The sequence below is a fragment of the Gymnogyps californianus genome, chromosome Z (genome assembly GCF_018139145.2).
Source record: "Gymnogyps californianus isolate 813 chromosome Z, ASM1813914v2, whole genome shotgun sequence".
In the NCBI taxonomy this organism is placed as follows: Eukaryota; Metazoa; Chordata; class Aves; order Accipitriformes; family Cathartidae; genus Gymnogyps; species Gymnogyps californianus.
The window spans coordinates 82351542-82370046 of record NC_059500.1 but is presented as its reverse complement, the minus strand read 5'-3'; the positions used below and the strand labels follow the sequence as shown (position 1 = coordinate 82370046).

The window sequence follows — 18505 nt, the reverse complement described above, 5'->3', positions numbered from 1 at the left end:
TCTGTCACCCTCGGAGGACCTGCGGCACCACAGCTCAGCGCCCACACGGCTTCCCCGTGGCGGCTGCGAGCCCGGAGCGGTACCACAGCCTGTGCGGGCCAAGGCTGCAACCCGGCCGCCTCACGACGCCATGACAGCCCCCCCGCTAGCGCTCCCGGCAGGCTGCGCATGCGCAACACCGCACGACCGCGCAACACCCCCCCGCACTTCCCTTCTGCGCTTGCGCCGGACGGGGGTTTCCACGCACGCGTCCCCGGCGTCATGAGGTCATTTCCGCCGCTGTGCTTTGCTATAGCAACGGGCGGCGCGGCTGGGCAGCCCCGCGTCACTGGCACGGCCGCGGCTATGGAGCGGCGGTGGCGGCAGCGGCACCGGGAGGTGACCGGGCCCGTCCCGCACTCCTTGGCGCTGGTGAGGGACCGCTCCGCTCCCGGGCGGTGCGGGGTCCTTGGGGTGGGTGCCCCAACCCGGTGCCGGTTGGGGCAGGGCCCTCTGAGAGGAGCCGGGAGCGGGGTGGGGTTCCCGGGGGAGCCCGGTACCGTGCGGGCTGAGGGTCTTGGGAGGGCCGCCTGTAGTGGGAATGATTGTTCGGTATGTGTAAAGCAAACCGTGAAGACCCTTTTGGATGTATAGGGTAATATTTAAGCTGTAGCCTGGGCAACAGACGAGTGCTGGCACCTGAAGCCATTTCATGGTCTTGTAGTGGTGGTGTGCTCTTCAAGGCAAGGCTCGTCAGGATTTACCCCTAATTACCCTGAACGCTCATCATTTGGTGTTATGTACTTATTTGGCCATGAATTCAACTTAAAAAAAACCCCAGAATAACTGATTATATTTTCACCACTGCCATATGCTTTCTCTTACAGAGAGCCAAGCCTCCTAAAGAACAAACAAGTGAAAATTTTGTCTTGGCCCACAGACAGAAAGAAAAGGAACTCCTTGAAAATGCCCATTTCTTAAAGCTCTACAACCAGTATCGCAAGGTCTACGAGTGGCAGCAACGCAACGAACAAAAATGGCTGCACAGCGTTGTGCAGAGAAAGGTGGATGCGACAATGCAGGAGTATCTGGCAGGGACTGATGAGAGACGAGAGAGGTAGCAAACAAGTAGCTAATACCAATATCTGCCCTACTATTTTCAACTTAACTGTGTGCTTAGAGGAATGGCTATGGGGAAAAACACTCAGCTGAGCTCAGCTCTGTACGTTACACTGTGCGTTGCGGCATGGTATTTGTTATTCATCGTAACAGAAAACATAGGCGTGCTTAACTGGCGGTCAAGCAGCAACGTAGAGCAAATGGTAGCCATTGGGCTCTCGTTACTAGTACTAGTCAGTGAGCCAATCACTAGAGATACTTAATCAAACTAACTAGTACAGTTTAGGTGGCATTTAGAGCCTTGTCTGCCAAATGCAAGATAAAAGTAGTATTATAGCACTTTCATTGCTTGATTTTTTTTATTTTTTAAGAGAATGAAGTGTACTTTGATAAAAGTGTCAGAAGCTCTAGTTGTTGGATGTAACTGAGGGTTTTGTTGCAACCTCGTTAAGTTAATCTTTAGGTCCTACAAGTAATACTTTGCAGCACAGGCAGTTGAAAGAAATGAAAATTGGTCAGAAGTTTGTCAAAAATAATAAAGGTGAGGCATATTACTGTCTTGTAAAGAACAGAATTGTGCTGTGCTGATCTTAAACTAAACCATATGATTTTTTTTCTCTCAGTTGCTCTTTCCTGTTAAGTGACTTTGGAGCTGTGAAGGTCATCAGTTTGGTATCCCAGTCTGATGTGCCTTCATAGGACAGGAATTGTACACCAATTGCACAGAATCACTGAGGTTGGAAGGAACCTCCTGAGATAATCTAGTCCGTCCCCCTGCTCAAGCAGTCACCTAGAGCAGGTTGCCCAGGACTGTGTCCATTTGGGTTTTGCTTATCTCCACACAGGGAGACTCCACCACCTCTGTGGGCAACCTGTTCCAGTATGTGACCATCCTCACAGTAAAAAAAAAAAAAAAAAAAAAAAGTGTTTTCTTGTGTTCAGGTGGAATTTCACATGTTTTAATTTGTGCCCGTTGCCTCTTGTTGTGTCACTGGGCCCTACTGAGAAGCAGCTGTCTCCCTTTTCTGCATTCCCTCCCTGCAGGTACTTGTATACATTGATAAGATCCCCCTGAACCTTCTCTTCTCCAGGCTGAACAGTCCCAGATCTCACAGGCGAGAGAGCTCTTCAGGAGAGATTCTCCTTGTAGGAGAAATGCTCCAGTCCCTTAATCGTTTTAGTGGCCCTTCACTGGGCTTGCTCCCCTAAGTCTGTATCTTCCTTGGGCTGGGGAGCCCAGAACTGGACCCAACACCCTGGACAAGGTCTCATCCGTGCTGAGAGGAAGGATCACCTCCCCTGACCTGCTGGCAGTGCTCTTCCTCCTGCAGCCCAAGATGCTGTTGGCCGCCTTTGCCGCAAGGGTGCATTGCTGGCTTATGTTCAGCTTGTCTGCCAGGAGCCCCAGGTCCCTTTCTGCAGAGCCACTTTTTCGCCAGTCAGCCCCCAGCACGTACCAATGCGTGGGGTTATTCCTCCCCAGGTGCGGGATTTTTGTTGAACTTCATGGGGTTGGTTCTTATTTAGCTGCTTGAGATCCCCATGCTGTCTTTGCAAGGAGACTCGGCTCAGTGCGTGGTGAAGAGACTGCAATTCAGTTTCCAGAATTAGGCAGTCTTTGGCTTTGCTGCTGTAACTCTCACCAGCAGTGCTGGCATAGGTCCGTGGCACTATTGCTCACGCCGTAGCAGGGGCATACCGTTGCATAAAAGGGAGGGATTTTCCACAGGCCGCTGTGGCATTCGGTCTGGAATTAGTGAGTTTCTGGATTCCTTAGCCCCAGGTTTCTTACTGCTAGGATTAATAGAGAGGTGAATGGTGGTGTGTTTAAAAATTGCCCATTTGACATAATTTTCTGATCGAAGATCTTTCAGGATGAAGTGGTTTACGGAGTGATGCTAAAAGAACAAAAGGTAGTTTGAGAGAAGATAGATACAATTATAGATGCGTAGAGAAGGGTGGTAAATACCAGGGAGGGATTATGCTGAAGGATAACAATAGTACAAGACCAAATTGATATCCACTGGTGACAAATGTAGTCTGGAAATTAGAATAATGTGTTTAACAGGGGACTGAAGTTGTAAAGCAGCGCTGGAAATGGGTTTGTAAGATAAGGAGCTTAAATTGTGCCAGGGCAGAATCACTCGTGTTGTGCTGTAAGATCCCCTCCACGGGCACAACAGGAGTGATCCCTGAGTTAAAATTTGATGTTCCCTTGGATGTTCCCTTCTTTGGCATTTGCAGGAAGTGTTGAAAGAAGCCCAGTACCCATTTTGCACTCAGAACAAATAAACTAAAACTTTATCATTTAACGGAAGGATTGTTTTAGCTTTTATTTAAATGTTTTCATTACAGGCTTCGTGAGCTCCTGGAGGCAGAGGAAAGTAGGTACTTCACTGAGATGGAGTCACTTGAAGAAACGGTACTGGAGAAACAAGAGAAAATGAGGGAGCGAGTAAAATTACTGAGAGAGAAGAGAGAAAAAGACAGACAACAACTGGTGGCTGAAAAACGAGAGCAGCAATTCAGGTATCTTATAAAATAGAATTTGCGTTAAGTAAATACAAAGAGGCAATTTAACAAGAAGGTGACAATAATAAACTGAGGAAGGAAAGATGAATGTGATTGAAATGGTAAAACAAAGAAAATTAAGGTGGTTTGGATAGAGGTGTATGAGCTTTGCCAGAAGTTGAAAGGCCTCAGCTATGTTGCGTGCAGTGGAGCAGAGTATAGTCGTCTTCTGACTTGCGATGAAGGGGTGCAGCCTCTAAAGACCAGGGATCCAAATTTGCAGTGCTGTAATGTTCAGTAAAGCGTGTGAGAGAAATTTTCATTAACAGAGATGAAGGCAACAGGGACAGAGAACTGTCCTGTCTCCGTTATTTGATTTAAGCGTTGAGATACCATGAAAAAATTCTTCCAACTGCAGTGCCGAAGTCCTTGTCCTACGTGAGCGTCCCTGCGCTTTCACGTGCCAAATCAGCTGGTTTTGTAATTCCTTGTTCTGGCATATAGTTCTATTTCAGCTTTCTATTATTGGAGTGAAAAGGGTTCATGGAAGGTTAATTTGGCCTAAATCATGCTTATTAAGCTAATACAGCGAAAGTCCTTGAAAAGTTGAGATTGTCGATAAAGACAGTGTTTTTATTTATTGCGTCCTTTTCAAGAGTACCAGCCGAAGCGAAGGTTTTAATGCATCCTGAAGTTCTGTGCCAAATCTTCCTAGATGCCGAGCTTGGCAGCCTCTTTTGAAGTCATTAAAATTTGCAGGTGCTTATCAGGCCCTGAGGCCTTGGCATGAAATCTGACTTGTTCAATTCTTGGAAATCTGGTTTTCTGAGGAAGGGATGAAAATAATATTAATGTAATTTAATTGTAATAACTTGAATTGTCTCTTCCCAGTCTCCCACAGTGCTATGGAAATCCACAACACCTGCTTCTCAGTGTGCAGAGGCTGGGGATAAAAATCAACACTTGCTTTCACTTGTACATAAACTCTAATTAACTAATTTCACAGATAAATGTCTGCTGCTCACATGTGGGGTTTATTAACTGAGACAGGTGTTAAGGCAGTGTATGCATTTCTAAATTCACATGCTGGCTTTAAAATATGGCCCTTGCAATTTACAATTCCTAGTTTGTTCTCTACCCGTCACACAAAGTGGTTGAAGTTCACTTTTAAAATTGTTTCGAGGAGACGCTGCTGGAGTGCCTTTTATTTTGTACTTGTAGCTCGTCTTACATGCCAAGGAGAAGGGATTCAGTTTGTGATTTAGACACCTAAAGGTAGGTGTCTGAAGTGTTGGTATCTTTATATTCACTGGAAATCTGAAATCCTGTTCTACTCAGTAGATCTTTGTTGAGATCAGGACAGTTAAAGGAACCTAATGTCATCCTAAAGTAGGCATATACTGGTCTGCCAGTTGAACTGCACCCTAGCCTTCACTGACTGCATTGATTAGGTTCCCATCGATTAGAATGGGAATTTAGCTCACATGTAGATTCCTGTCTAGATGCCTAATTTTAGATATCTTAATTGCAAAATGAATCCCACCAGTGAATCTCCTCATCTGGTGATACATACTTGGACTTTCATGCTGCAGTTGCCTGTCTTAATGTCTCGGGTCCTCTTTCTTCCTGGTACAGCCCTATTGATATACGGTTCACTCAGTCTCACAGGATCATTCCCATCATCCTTCTACTTTTCCCAGTCTGCTCTTGGATCTAGGCAATATTCACGCCACATAGTATCCCATTAAAAAGTGTTGCTGGAGCTTTACTAGGTGGTGTTCTGCTGGCTGCAGTATTTCAGAGGATTTAGAGGCAGTGAAATCATCTTTCTTCACAGCTGTCATGCATGGCAGTCTTTGAGTATCTTTGCAAATAAATCTTCATCCTACAGTGCACAGAGTCCTTCTCTTTGACTGTCCTGATGTAATGGAAATACATTTCCATAGTCAGTTCTTCCCTCTGTTCCTCTAGCTCTGTCTCCTTCTACTTTTAAATTAAAGTGTCTATAAAAACTCAAAACTTTAATAACACCAGCTGACAACAGTTCACCTTGTCTGTTGATTTCTCCTTCAAAAGCCAGATATCTTTCTTCATGTATATGCTTAGAAATATTTTAGTGTTTTCTTCTCTGTCCTTTTCCAATGCGAAAGGAAGTCTCTACTGTGGTGCTCGCTTCTGATTAGATTAGTAACTTCTAATATCTGAATCTGCATGTATTTGTCTCCTTTAAGTAGCCCCAAATCTGTTTTTTCCCCCACTGGTAGCTGTTACTCTTCCTCCTAAACCATCCTGGTCCACGCAGAGATGTGGGAGCAGGCTTTGCTGCTCAGGAGACCAACACTTACTGAAGATCCACAACCAGCAATCTGTAATTGTGTCACAACCTGTCCTCTAGGACAGTGGTCTCCAAACCTCTTTGATTGCGCACCCCTATCAGTAAAAAAAAAATGTTAGCTCTCACCCCGAATATTTTTACTTATTTATAAATTATATACTTGTACTACTGTACTAGTATATTATGTACATTATAAAGTACATGCAAAAATAGAAATTAGAAGAGGGTGAGGTAAAGATGAAATAAACACTATTTTTATTTTTAATGTTATTTATTAATGGTACAAAACGTATTTTCTTCCCACACCCCAATGGATTGTCTTGCACGCCCCGCCTTGGAGGCTGTTGCTCTAGGGCACACCCAGAGGAGCCCTGGGAGGTCATTTCAGGAGCAGGTGGATATACACATGATTTTCTCTTTGCTTATGAATTTACAACTATTTTGAATGTCTTTCCGAAACCTAATACAGACTTCTTTATATTTCTTCTTAACTTTAAGCAAGGCGCTCCACTCTTTTGCAGGTGTAGGTTCTCAAACCTGAGGTATAGGAGCACGTATAAGGTACAGCGCTCCAGTACATTATTCCAGAGTACTAAAAGGCAACTCTCATATCAGCCATGCGGGCTGGGTTTGGAGCTGTAGCTTGAGGGCGTAGATTTAACAGCTTCTCGGTGGTGATGTTAGCCAGGAAGAGTCCTTTGTCGCAAGGTGACAGAGGGCACAGTCCTTGGACCACCGGAGTCCCGCTGGAATTCATTTTCATGAAGGCCTACAACTTGTATGAAAAGATATTCAGCTACTTTTAGCCCAAGGGAATGTTCATCATCGGTATCTTTAAAGAAAATTGCAATGCCTTAAAATTTGCATAAAACACATATTACATCCTCTTTCTTCTGATAACATCAGAAGCATCCATAGAGAGAATGTTGTTATCACAGCAACTTTGTAGTGCAGCCATAAAATGAATAAATAACTGGCGGGGCGGGGGGGGAATGGAGTTTCTGTCTTTGGGAAGTGGCTACATACAGGCAGAATTTTAATGTTAAGAAGCTTAGGGTAGCAAAGTGAGGAAGAAAAACAGCCATCTGGGGGAGCAGATGTTTATACGTTGCTGTAAAAGCTGCTTTGAAGGAATTATTTTGATGAAATCAAGCAATTACAGGCTTATTTTCTATAAAAATTCTAACCTTGCCGAACTTTTATTTAACTTCTCTTCCCCTCTGAGAATTCAATTAAATTCAGATTAGTTTATAATCATGAAAAAGAATAACTAATTCTTTATTCCTTCACTGCTGAGAGAACTTTGAACCCACTATGTTAAGGTAATACAGTTATTTCTAATGGTGTAAGATTTCAAATCTTAATAATGGCATGTTTCCCTCAGAACATTTGAGAAATATGTTTTTCATGAATACTAATTAGTACTGGAGTCTTTAATCACCACTAACTCCTCCCCAGGAGCCGGACGATAGATCCCAGTGTTAAAATGTAAGAAAACCGGCAATGAGGTAGTATGTTTGTTGACCTGCTTGAAGGCAGGAGCACCTCTTGGAGCGTGCCGTGGCTCACGGCGTGCACGTGGCTGTGCTGCTCTCTGCTTTCGTTGTTGGGACAACCAGTGGTCAGAAGGTTCCTGTCTCATACAAGAAAGTAAAACAGCCATCCCTTTTCACTAGCCTGCGCTGGCGTCCGCTCCTTCGCTCCTGTATTTCCTCACCCTTCTCTTCTGAAGACCCGAGCTGAGGGTGGTTTGTCGTTCCAGGATGGTTTCTCCTTTAGAGATACAAGCCCAGCTCTCGGGGAAGAACGCAACATTTGGTTAGAGGATGCGGCGTGTCCTAGGATTGGGGGAGAAAAGTGCTAAGTGTGGGAGGTTTTGTCTTATGGAGACTTGATGTTGATGAAAGGGGACTTGGCAGATTACTGTTGTTTCTTCTCAGTCAGGAACAGTTAAGAGGCTAGAAATGCCTTCTGGATATCAAGTAAAATGAGAATTTTGTTCTCGTGGCACTGCCCTCCCTTTTATCGTTTGTGTATAGTGCTTAGCACCTCTCACCACTGCCTCCGTGGCATTAGGCGCTTTACAAATAGAGGATGAAGAGAGAGATGCCCTTGGCCCCAGAAGCTTACAGCTGAAATGTGAGGCAGCAAACAGTGAATGCTGACAGGAAGAAAATGTGGCAAGACCTCTGCTTCTGCGTGAAATTACAGGTCAAGCATTGTGTTCTTTGGCTGTATCTCACTCCTGCAGCACCAAGGGAGAGCAAGGTGTAGCAATTCTTCCCCTCCGCCGTCACAGCCTCAATTTTGCACCGCTCCACTGTCAGTTTGACTGGTTGGATGGCTCTCACTGTGGCACGGAGAACAGGGTCAGGCTGGCTTTCGGCACTGTCACTTTTTCTGTCTGTCAGCAGCTTGTTCAGCCGGTTCTGAACTGGGGGAGGGCTATGCAGGGAAATGCTCTTTGCAGTTTATAAGCCCTAAGTAATTTTTATTAGGCTGGCTTAGCATGGAGGTTTATTGGTAAAGCTTTGGTAGATCTTCTAAGCCAACACATAATTATTACACACTGGTAGTTGCCTCAACCACATATTAATGATATGAGGTGATGAAGAGGTGATGAAGGAGCAGTGTCAAGTAAAGAAGCCATTATTCAATAGCATAATCTTGCTAGTTTTAGGGCAGAAATGAGTTATAGACCACCAGTCACATCCTGTGTTCCTAAACTCTTTCCCTGTTTGCCTCATTGCCAGTGGATATAGCAATTGACCTCAAGGAGAGGCCAAATTTGCATCGTTTCTGTAGCCTCCGTGGAGGTGTGAACCCATGGCCCCAGACAGAGAATAATGCTCCTGTTAATTCTATACCCAAACCCCAGGTCAGGGAATATAGATGTGGGTTTAGATGGAGACAGCAGCTATTGGATTTAGGAATCATTTAGAAAAGTGAAGACTTTGGAAAGACAGATCCTTAGCAGAGCCACAGAATGTGAAAAAGCAAACCACCAAATACCTACTTGTAGTGCTGGCAAACTTAATTTTGCTTTTAAGTAAAAAACGAAAAAATCTTACGCAATGGAATTCATTCAGATTTTGTTTCATTACTGTAGTTATGAAAATTAAATAACTACCCTGATGTGGAGACTGATAGTACTATGAGATAGTTGCTTGATGACTATTTAATATTTTTGCTGCACAGGATTATCAGCTACACATTGTATAAAGTAATAGTATTTCACATTGTACAGGTAGCTACTGCTGTCATGCAGTGGTTCAAGATTCAGTCAATGATATCTTATGATGTCTGCTATGAATTCCTAAATAGCATTGCAATAACCTGTAGAAGATGGTTTCATTCAGCATGAAATTGTGAGATATCTTTTTACTTCACAGCATTCATGTCTGTCTATCACACACCCTTAGAGCTTATAGATATTTAACACTTGTGGATCTTCACCATTGTCTGCTAGTTTCATATTTTGATTTTATGAAAATCTATATCCTGGTTATAGAACAGAATTAAAATGCTTGCACATTCTTCAAATTAAATATTGTTTGATAGCATATGTTGATCTCAATAGTTCTTTGTTTGCAAAAATAAAAGCAGAATCTGTAGTCGTGTGCTCTTCAACTGAAGATAAATATCTGCTTATATGCAACTCAGTTGCAGTGAGTAAATTAAAATTGAAAGCTGCATTACTTGTTTGACTTTCTAGCTTCTCCAGACTTTTATTGCAACTTTTCTGAATTATCCCACAAAACTTCATTAAAAAAATTAATAAATTTCTAGTGGTTCCTGTTCAACTGTGTAACCTAAATTTCCACGCTCAAAGTATTTTCTGAGTATGAATGAGCTTTCAAGTGACTAATAAACCTACTCTAAGTCTTCATTTGAATAAGGAGCAACCTACGTGTTTGAACAAGTGTAGTGTGCATGTGTTTTATATGTTAAAAAAGTGTGTATATATATACACAAACCCCACACAACGCATGTTCCAACTACATATATACATTTTATATAAAATACACAATGTATATATAATGTATGTATATACTGTGTGTGTACATATAGAATTTTTTTTTACAAATGCAAATATAGGACCTGCTCTTCAGCTCATTAATGTCAAAATCTCCATCAAATCAGGCGCTCTGTGATTCCTTAGGCCTCACAAGGAGTCAGTGCTGGACCAGGTGTAGAATTTGGCATCCTGAGCCGTAGTCCTTCGAGTAGTTATGAGCTGGGAGCCTCCATCCATCGCACGCCTCCAGACTTGCTTATTATTTTGAGACTTTTTTTTAACTTTTATGTTGTTTTTCAGAGAACAATGCGAGGAGCTTCGCATACAGTGGATGAAGAAGCATCAGAAGGAATTGTGTGAAGACCGGCTGGCCCAGCTAGCTCTGAAGGAGGAATTGAAAAAGCAACAGAAGGAGGAGGAGCAGATGTTTGCAGAGCTCTGGAAAGAGGATAGGTTGGCGAAGGAAAAGCGAGAGGCGGTGGAGATGCAGAAATCGGCAGAACAGAATCGGGAAATCCTGAATGCGCTCAGTGCCCAGGTAGCGGTGCTCAGTGCTCACAAAGAGGAGGCGAAGCGGCTGAAGGAAGAAGAGGCTCGATTGCTGGTAACTTCCGTATCATTCTCAATTCAGGGTTCTGTATAAGGCCCTCCTAATGATAGGCTTACTAGACATTTAGATTAATCCATACCTTATTTGTATTTTCACTGATTCCATTAGTATCTGAGACTGTCCTATTATGCTAAGCCTCTTTTCCAGAGCTCTGGCAAATGCATTCCTGTTTACAGAGGGAAATACATCTTTTGAAACTTAGCATTGTAAAGGATTTTGGCATTCAGAGCCTTTGTGGCAAATGTTTTTAAGCTTTTGCCAGACATCTTTGCAATTTTCTGATTTCCAGTTTCCTGCGGGATAGCTAGAGAGTGGTGTGTCCCAGCTGTAATGCGTAACACCAGATCTCAGACCGTGATACATATGTTAAATCATCACGGTAAGTGCACCAGGAGGAAGCAGCAAGAGTGTGCTGCTCCCAGAAGGGAAGGCGAGCCAGGAGCTGAGGGTGACAGCAAGCGCTGTGCTCCCTGACAAGAGTCCCGCAGTACCCGAAGGAACGGAGCAGAGCAGGTCTGCTGACAGTAACCGGGGTCACCTAACAATCCCAACTGCTCGGCAGGTCTGTAGTGATGAAGTCCAAGATGAAGCCAGGAAGTCAAGTCAGCAGGTCAGGGTCAGGATCAACCTCAGGCACAGGCGTAACTGCAGAGTAGCTCACGTAGGCGCCAACGGCGAGAGACTGAGCCTAAGCGCAGCTCCCAAGCGACTCCTCTCAGCCCTTTCTCGCACCGTTCTTTCCCAGCTCTCTGATCCAACGCTCACGTCGGGGCTGGCTGTGAGCACAGGCAGCCAAGCCCCTGCAGAGAGGTGGTAGAGCCTGTTGGTGCACTCAGGACCCTGATACATACATGAGGAGACACATTTATAGGAAAAATCCCAACTGCTTATGCCCCAGCTGACTGAATTTCTGAATCTACATTCATTTTTTTAAATTTTTTTTTAAACAAATTAGCAAGCAGTGCCTAAGCTCTCTCACCTATTGGTGCTAGCTGTTGTTGGGCGTCACATCGTGGGAGGCATTTGGCTACCTTGGCCCAACTGTTTAGCCACTACCCTCTTTTTTTTCCCCTCATCTCTCCCTGGCGTAGGCTTGCTGTAGTTGTGCTGACTTCAGTGGGGCTTGCTAGTTCACAGTATTCTGTGTTGACTTTGTGAGTTATGGGAGACTACTTCGTTCAGGCTCGGTCTTCACTTTGCAGCTATTTACATGTAGCGATTGAATGATCACTCAGGGTATTCTGTTAGGCACTGGAAGCTGATGTTGGCAAGATACATACTCCACTACTTTTTAAAAATAATGACAATAATAAATCTAAAGCTCTGAAAATCCTGGCTGTAAAACAGTGGAGTCCTTATTCCTAGCTAGACTGTAATGTTTCACTTATTTAAAAACATGCAGAATAAAATTATTTTCTTGTAACAACTTTTAAGGCACTGCCAAACCTCCCAGGCAAAGAACGCTTCTACTTAACTGGCCTTTTCAGAAAAATGCTATTAGAATAGAAGACTTTGTAGCGTTCCCTGAAGACAGCTGCCTTGGGCTCTGTCAAGGAGATAAATTTCCGGTAAAGTGGTTTAGCCTCTGAAAAAAAGCTTTCTTCAAAGGGTCCATAAAGGAGCGTTTCTGTATTGAAAATGGGATGTAATCCTTTTTCAGCAGAAGAGGGATGTGACAGATGGCCTCGTTACAAGTTTCTCAGTGCAGAGTTGGTAGCCTCTAATGATCAGGGGTTTCATCTGGGTGAAGGACACACTATGGACAGCTAAGTGGCTCTGTGTATAATGGCTTCTTCTGGTGGTTGCAATGGAAATAGACTATTTAGGGAAGCAAAACTTGCACCTTTGCCACGATAGACTATAGGTGTGCGTCGAGATATCTCAGGCTGGATGACAAAACAGAGACAGGAATTTTTACAATAGCTGTATTACCTACCTGAGCTGCCTTCCTCCCCCTCTGTCTTTTCTCTCCCTTAAAGAATTGTGATTTCTTGGAGGCGATTGAAATCACGTTATTCTGGCTGTAGTCTCACAAGCGCTAGACGAGTTTCTGCCATAGCACTTTGGTCCTGGCTTGCAAATGGATGGTTAGCAACGATTTCTTTGTACACTTGCAATGTTGTGTTACCCCATCGTATAAACTTTCACAGAGTAAGCACCATGGATCCCATCCTTAGCTACTCTCATACAACTTCACTGACGTCAGAATTCAGCCTAAGGCATGTGCCAGCTTGCCCAGTAGACTGCTAACTACTTCCACCTCCTTTCCTTCTTTACTGTTCAAAGCTTTTTGGATTCCTTAGTGGTTCAAATAATAGACTGAGTTTCAAAGCTGTTTTACCAGCTTCTGAAAGTGAATTTGGCCGTTCAGGAAGATAGCAGAGTCAGCTTTGGCTTTGAAACACTGGAAGAGTCAGTGGGTGCTTTTTGTCCAGCATAACAAGTTGTGTTCCTTAGGAGGTGCAGCTTGTACTTCTGTGTGGGGAAGATTAGACACGTTGTTTACGGCAAACCTGCTGATGCATGTTAGAATATTTATTGACATTACAAAAGAGACATTTAATTTAAAAACAGGTTAACAAAAAACTGTGTACCTTCAAGACAGCTGAGGCATTGTTTCTGAGACCTGTGGATATGCTAATGATGGCCACATACTGTTTTATGACCATGAGTGCTTGTAAACTTATTCAAATGCAGAATGTTCAGGAATTACGCTGAGTTACTTTACTGATGCTTCTTTGGGATTTTTTTCTTTTGGTTAAATAATTTTGAATGTACATATACCTGTCTGATCTGGAATATACGTTTGCTATTTTTCATTGTTTCTTTCTTAAGAATTCCACTTTACTGTCCATTTTCCTCTTCTTTCCAATATAAAGTGGAATGGTTTGAAGCCCTGGAAATTCCGTAACTGCCCATCAGAATATAAGGATGCAATTACTTTGTGCAACCTTATGTCCACTAGAGATGCAGTGCTCTGAACGCCCAGCACGGACACAGGACAGATAACAAAGGCAGAAACAGGAGGAGCACGTGGGTCTGTTATTGGTTAGTGGTTATGGCTGCGTGTGAAGACTTGGCTATAGGCTGTATGTGCTGCAATGATAGTGATTTCTCTAAAGACTTGACTCTGTCTACCCGCTTGAAATATTTGGAGAACATCAGGCATTCCAGTGTTTTGGTATTGAAGTGCATGTGATAATTAAAGAGAAAAATCCTGAATTCTAATGAATGATACGCTAAAATGTTCGTGCTTTAACGGGTCTAATGGATGACACTAATTCTCTAACGTCAGCAAGAAAGGCTTTAAATATTTATCTTTGCTCTTCAATGTTCCAATTAAACTAATTCTAGCCATCACTTAGTTTGATGTGATGCAATGATTTTACAAGCTGGCTGTTTTTACCATTGTAGGAAGAACAGCAGCAACTGCTTAAGCTAGAAAATGAACAACTTCAGATGGAGAAACTACAGAAACAGAAGGAATGCCGGGATATGTTGCTCAGTGCAGCACAGGACAAGAAGAATCGTCTTAATGAAGAAAAACAAGGTGAACTTGCCCTAGAGATGAAGATCTTGGAAAAATCTCTTCAGGAACCCCAGGAGGACACTGAGGAGAAAACAAAAAGAAAAGTAAGGGCTAGAGGTGTTCATTGTGAAGTTGTGGGGCAATACCTCATCTAGACTAATTTTGTGGCTCTTAGTGAACTGCACAGTATAAATGAGATCAGACACAAGCCCTTTTCTTTGAACAAGTTGATTCTTTTGTTGCATGGCCTGTTGCCTCTCCTCCTGCCAGCGCTCTGCTTCTCTGAAGAAGCCCGTTATCCGTTAAAACCACAGCGAGTACTTTAAAACATGCTTTGCAATCAGCAAGGCTACCAGGCTAGATAAAAGAAGGGGGCTCTCAGGAAATCCTGGACCCTTACCCCTCTGTGCTGATTTTGTTGTGTGTAAATGACCTGAGCTTTTTCATCCTTATACTGCATGGATGTAATGGAGGTTAGAAAAATATTTTTTGTTTCAGGGATGTGATTTATTAAATATTTGTAACTGCAGAGGAAAGTAAATATTTAACTTATTCTAATTCATTAATACTAAGAAATGGTTTTAAATCTTTAATAGCTGGATATAGCAAAACCTCACGTTAAATATCTTGGAGATGCCATGAAATGATGGATGTGTCTGTCACTTCCTAAATTTAAAACAAGTAGATTATCCAACTTCAGGGTGAAAATGGGTCTCAAGGTAAAGCTCTTAAGGTAATTTTAAGACAGAGCAGGGAGCTGCATTCATTACTCTGCTCAAGGTATTTAGAAGCTCACGTAGGTTAGGAAAGTTTTATATAAACTCACTATTAGACCTTGGCACAAAGTTAGAGGAGGTGATATTTGTTATTATTTATTATTATATTTATTGGATCCCAAGGCTTCTAATGCAGGTGGATGGTGAAGTAGCCTGGTCAGCTGTGGAAAGTTTGTAAAATGTCTGTGTTGTAGGCAGCTGAGCTGCTATGGGGGAAGGGATCACTCTGTATTTGTTCTGCTCTTACGCTGTTGTCCGGGCACTGTCGACTGGCCAGGCAGAAGATTCTGCACAGCTCTTTCCCATGACAGGGTTTGGAACGGAGCTGTAGGCTCCCAGTTCCCGCGTTGGCTGCAAACCACCACTTCTCTTCACGTTCTGAAAGGCTTTTTTTGAACTCATTTACTCAGATCTGCAAATGTCTGTGTGTTTGCAGCAAGAGCTGTTCAAGGAGCAACAGACTTATCTGGCATACCTGGCTCAACAGCTGGAGGAGGAGAAACGGCGAGAAAAAGAAGTAGACAAGCTCCTCGATGAAGAGATGGCAAAGGTTTGGGCCAAGAAGGCTGAGCAAATGCGATTAGAAAAGGAGGCTAGAAAGCAGCTACTGAAAGATGTCCTGAATACAAGACAACTGCAGATTGAGGAGAAGCGTAAGTAATAACAGCTCGCTGTCTGTGCACCAAACCTACTGCATGAATGCAAGCCTTGGCAAAGGCAGAGGGAGTACAACGCGCTGCTTTTGGGAAGACCATCTGGCCCAGCACACACAGGCTGTATGGTTGAGCGGACAGCAATGCTACTGTCTCTGAATCTGCTTCTGAAACTTTACTCCTACAGGCATTCCTTACACTAATTTCCCATGGCTGTCACCAGAGCAAAGCCTAGTAAAGTAAGGATTGCATGAGCTAGCAGTCATTATTATTAATTATATTATGATGATGATGAAGTTCTGAATGTGAAATCTTTTCTGTTCTGAGTGGATGAAAAACACATAAGCTGAGAATACACTTGCCATCGTTTGTGTGCCTCTTCAGAAGCAACAAAACTCAGGCTTGCTATTTAGGCTACTTGGCTTGAATACAGTCTCACTGTCCCTTCAAGCTTAGCAGTGCTGTTATCTTCTAAAAGGTTGGTTAGGGTTTTTTTTTTTTTTTCTTTTGCAGTGCAGAGAAATGCAAAGGAGCAGGAAGAACTCGCTCAAGGGGGGAAGTTATTAGCTGAAGCAATCACAGAACTCAAACATACAGAAGAAGAAAAATATGCAAGGTATTTTTCTTTTATGCCATCAGTTCATTTCATTGCAGATCGATCTTTGAAACTTGTGAGTAGACCAATTCTCACTTTCAGATAACTCTAAGAGCACTGTGTCGGCTTTCTTCTGTTCAGAGAGGCTCTGCTCCAAACTGCTCAATAGCAGCCCTGTTATATTGCACTTGGTATTAAATCACTAATTCTGATCTCATCATACAAATAATGGTGTTTCATTACGTATCCTTGTTTTGGTCTTTTTGGACCATCATGTGACTTACATCCATCATGTTTATTAAATGTACCCCCTCGTACTCTGAGCTGTTACTAGGAGTGGCAGAGGTTTGGGGAGGAGGGTTAATGAAAGGTTAGTTGGTTACTTACCTAGGAGAACTAGTGTGTTCAGGCTTATTGCTAAACTCCACCCACACACATCCCTTAAACAATCATCTAAGTCAGCCACCAAAATACCAGCCTACTGCACATAACCCAGCTGCACGGGGTTCTCCTTACCTTACGGTTACTCAGGGTGAGAATATAGTTATACGCAGTAGCTGAAATGTTCCTCTGGGTGTCATGCAAAGCCTAGGGCAAAGGGTCTTAGTTCACTTACTCAATTTCCCTTTTGTACTCCTGCCCTTTCTCCACACTTGTCCGTGGGAGGTAACTGAGTAGCTCCTTCCAGAGCCGGTATCTGTTGTGTTCGCTGATGTTTTGTTGGTAACAGTCTCTTGGCTATGGCAGAAATCTCACCCTTCTGAAGGAAACATGCTGGGCTTCATTTTTGGATATACTTCACTTAGCAAAGAAAGCATTCAGTGGTGTCCATAAGCGTTTCTGGTTCAACTGTGTTGCGTTAGCGCACAAGTCTTGACTAGAACGTTGGCATTTTAAGTGTCTGTGTGAGTCTGTGTGACTCCTGCTCCCAAAGTGCCTGAACACGTAGGTAGGCTTCCACCGCTGCTCCAGCGGGTAGTGAAAGTAATATACGAGTCTCGAGGTAGAATGGCAGAATGATTTCTTCTGACAGCCATTTCCTAGAGCATCAGTACAACGCCGCAGCGGGAGCCCGCGCCCTGCCTTCCCCGTTGGCAGTAACCTGTTGTCTTCAGAATGAGGGAGTGGAGATGGGGTGTAAGGCTGCTGCAGCAATGAGCCTGAGCTGGGAAAGGACTGAGACCTGACGCTCTCGTTCTCTGTCCTCTCACCGCCACTGTGAGGGGCAGGGAAGGCATGCTGATTACAAGGAGTTGTTCTTGCTCTTTTTTTTGTTAAGCATTGATTTTGCAATCTGCTTTATAAGATACAACAGAACGCAATTAATTCTCCAAAGAACGTAAGGTTAGCGTGTAGCATTTGGTTAATAGTGGTAGTTATTCTTAACACCTAAAAGGAGTTTTGAATGGCTCTTTAGTCTAAGGTTGAATGCTAGGAGATTAAATAATAATAATAAAAAAGCTGTTTATTTTTTTTTACCCACACTTCGTAAATAAGCTATTCATATGTCATTTCCAGAAAAGTAAAGGAAGCAAAAGAATACCAAGAGCAACTCAGGGCTCAAATTGCCTATCGACAACAGGCCCGTGATGCTGAAGAAGAAGAGAAGCAGCGAGAATATGAATCGGGTCTAGCAGCAGAGAGAGCTTACCAAGAGAAGGTACAGGACATTCTATCAAGGCCTTGTGAGAAACTAGCAAAAACCCACCCTTTGAGAAGAAAACTAATGTCTAACTCTGAAGAAGATCACTTACTATGATATTTTAGCTTACTGAGTTGCCTTTAAAAACACTTTCTACGGGTGTTTATAACTGACTCGAGTGAGCAGACCTCTCTTCACTGTGATGCTCAAAATAATTAACTGGAAAATACAAGAAACATAGTATTTTAAAGGTTGTTTTTTCCCTATGGATTTTTTTTTTTCAACAAAATGATTGATCCAAATCAAAGTGTTTGACACTAATACAAGAATACTGTATGTTCTCTGCAGTATAATAATGTATTATTACAACACAAATGATATGTAGGCATTCTTTAAAATGTGCACAAAGAAAATTTGTAGAAGAGTTTCAGCAAACTTTTATTAAAATGCCTTTCAAACTGCCAATATTTGCAAAATCTGTTTTTTGTATTTAGACTAAAAGCACTTGGTGACACATCTTCATTTTCCTTGTTAAATATAACACCATGAATCTCTTTTACTATGGGATGGACAGTAAAGAGCTGATACTGCTTTGTATATATTCTGATAGTTATTGAATGATCTGTGGAATATCCGAGTCCCAAAGCTAGTCTGTGAGTCCTCTGCTTGGATGGAATTAATTGTGCAGGACTGAAGTCGTCATTTTCTTGCAAAAAGGGTTATTATTTAACATTTTGA

The 18505-nt window shown here is 42.9% G+C and overlaps 1 protein-coding gene across 1 annotated transcript; it reads left to right on the top strand.

Annotated features, from left to right (window-relative positions):
• The first annotated feature begins 261 nt into the window (after nt 1-261).
• On the top strand, nt 262-18253 carry CFAP53 (cilia and flagella associated protein 53). The gene is made up of 8 exons (XM_050913645.1): nt 262-411; nt 867-1096; nt 3454-3627; nt 10263-10566; nt 13987-14205; nt 15314-15530; nt 16044-16146; nt 17644-18253. Exons 1-8 carry the CDS (start codon nt 262-264, stop codon nt 17882-17884), a joined length of 1638 nt encoding a protein of 545 aa, XP_050769602.1. The 3' UTR covers nt 17885-18253.
• Nucleotides 18254-18505: the final 252 nt, after the last annotated feature.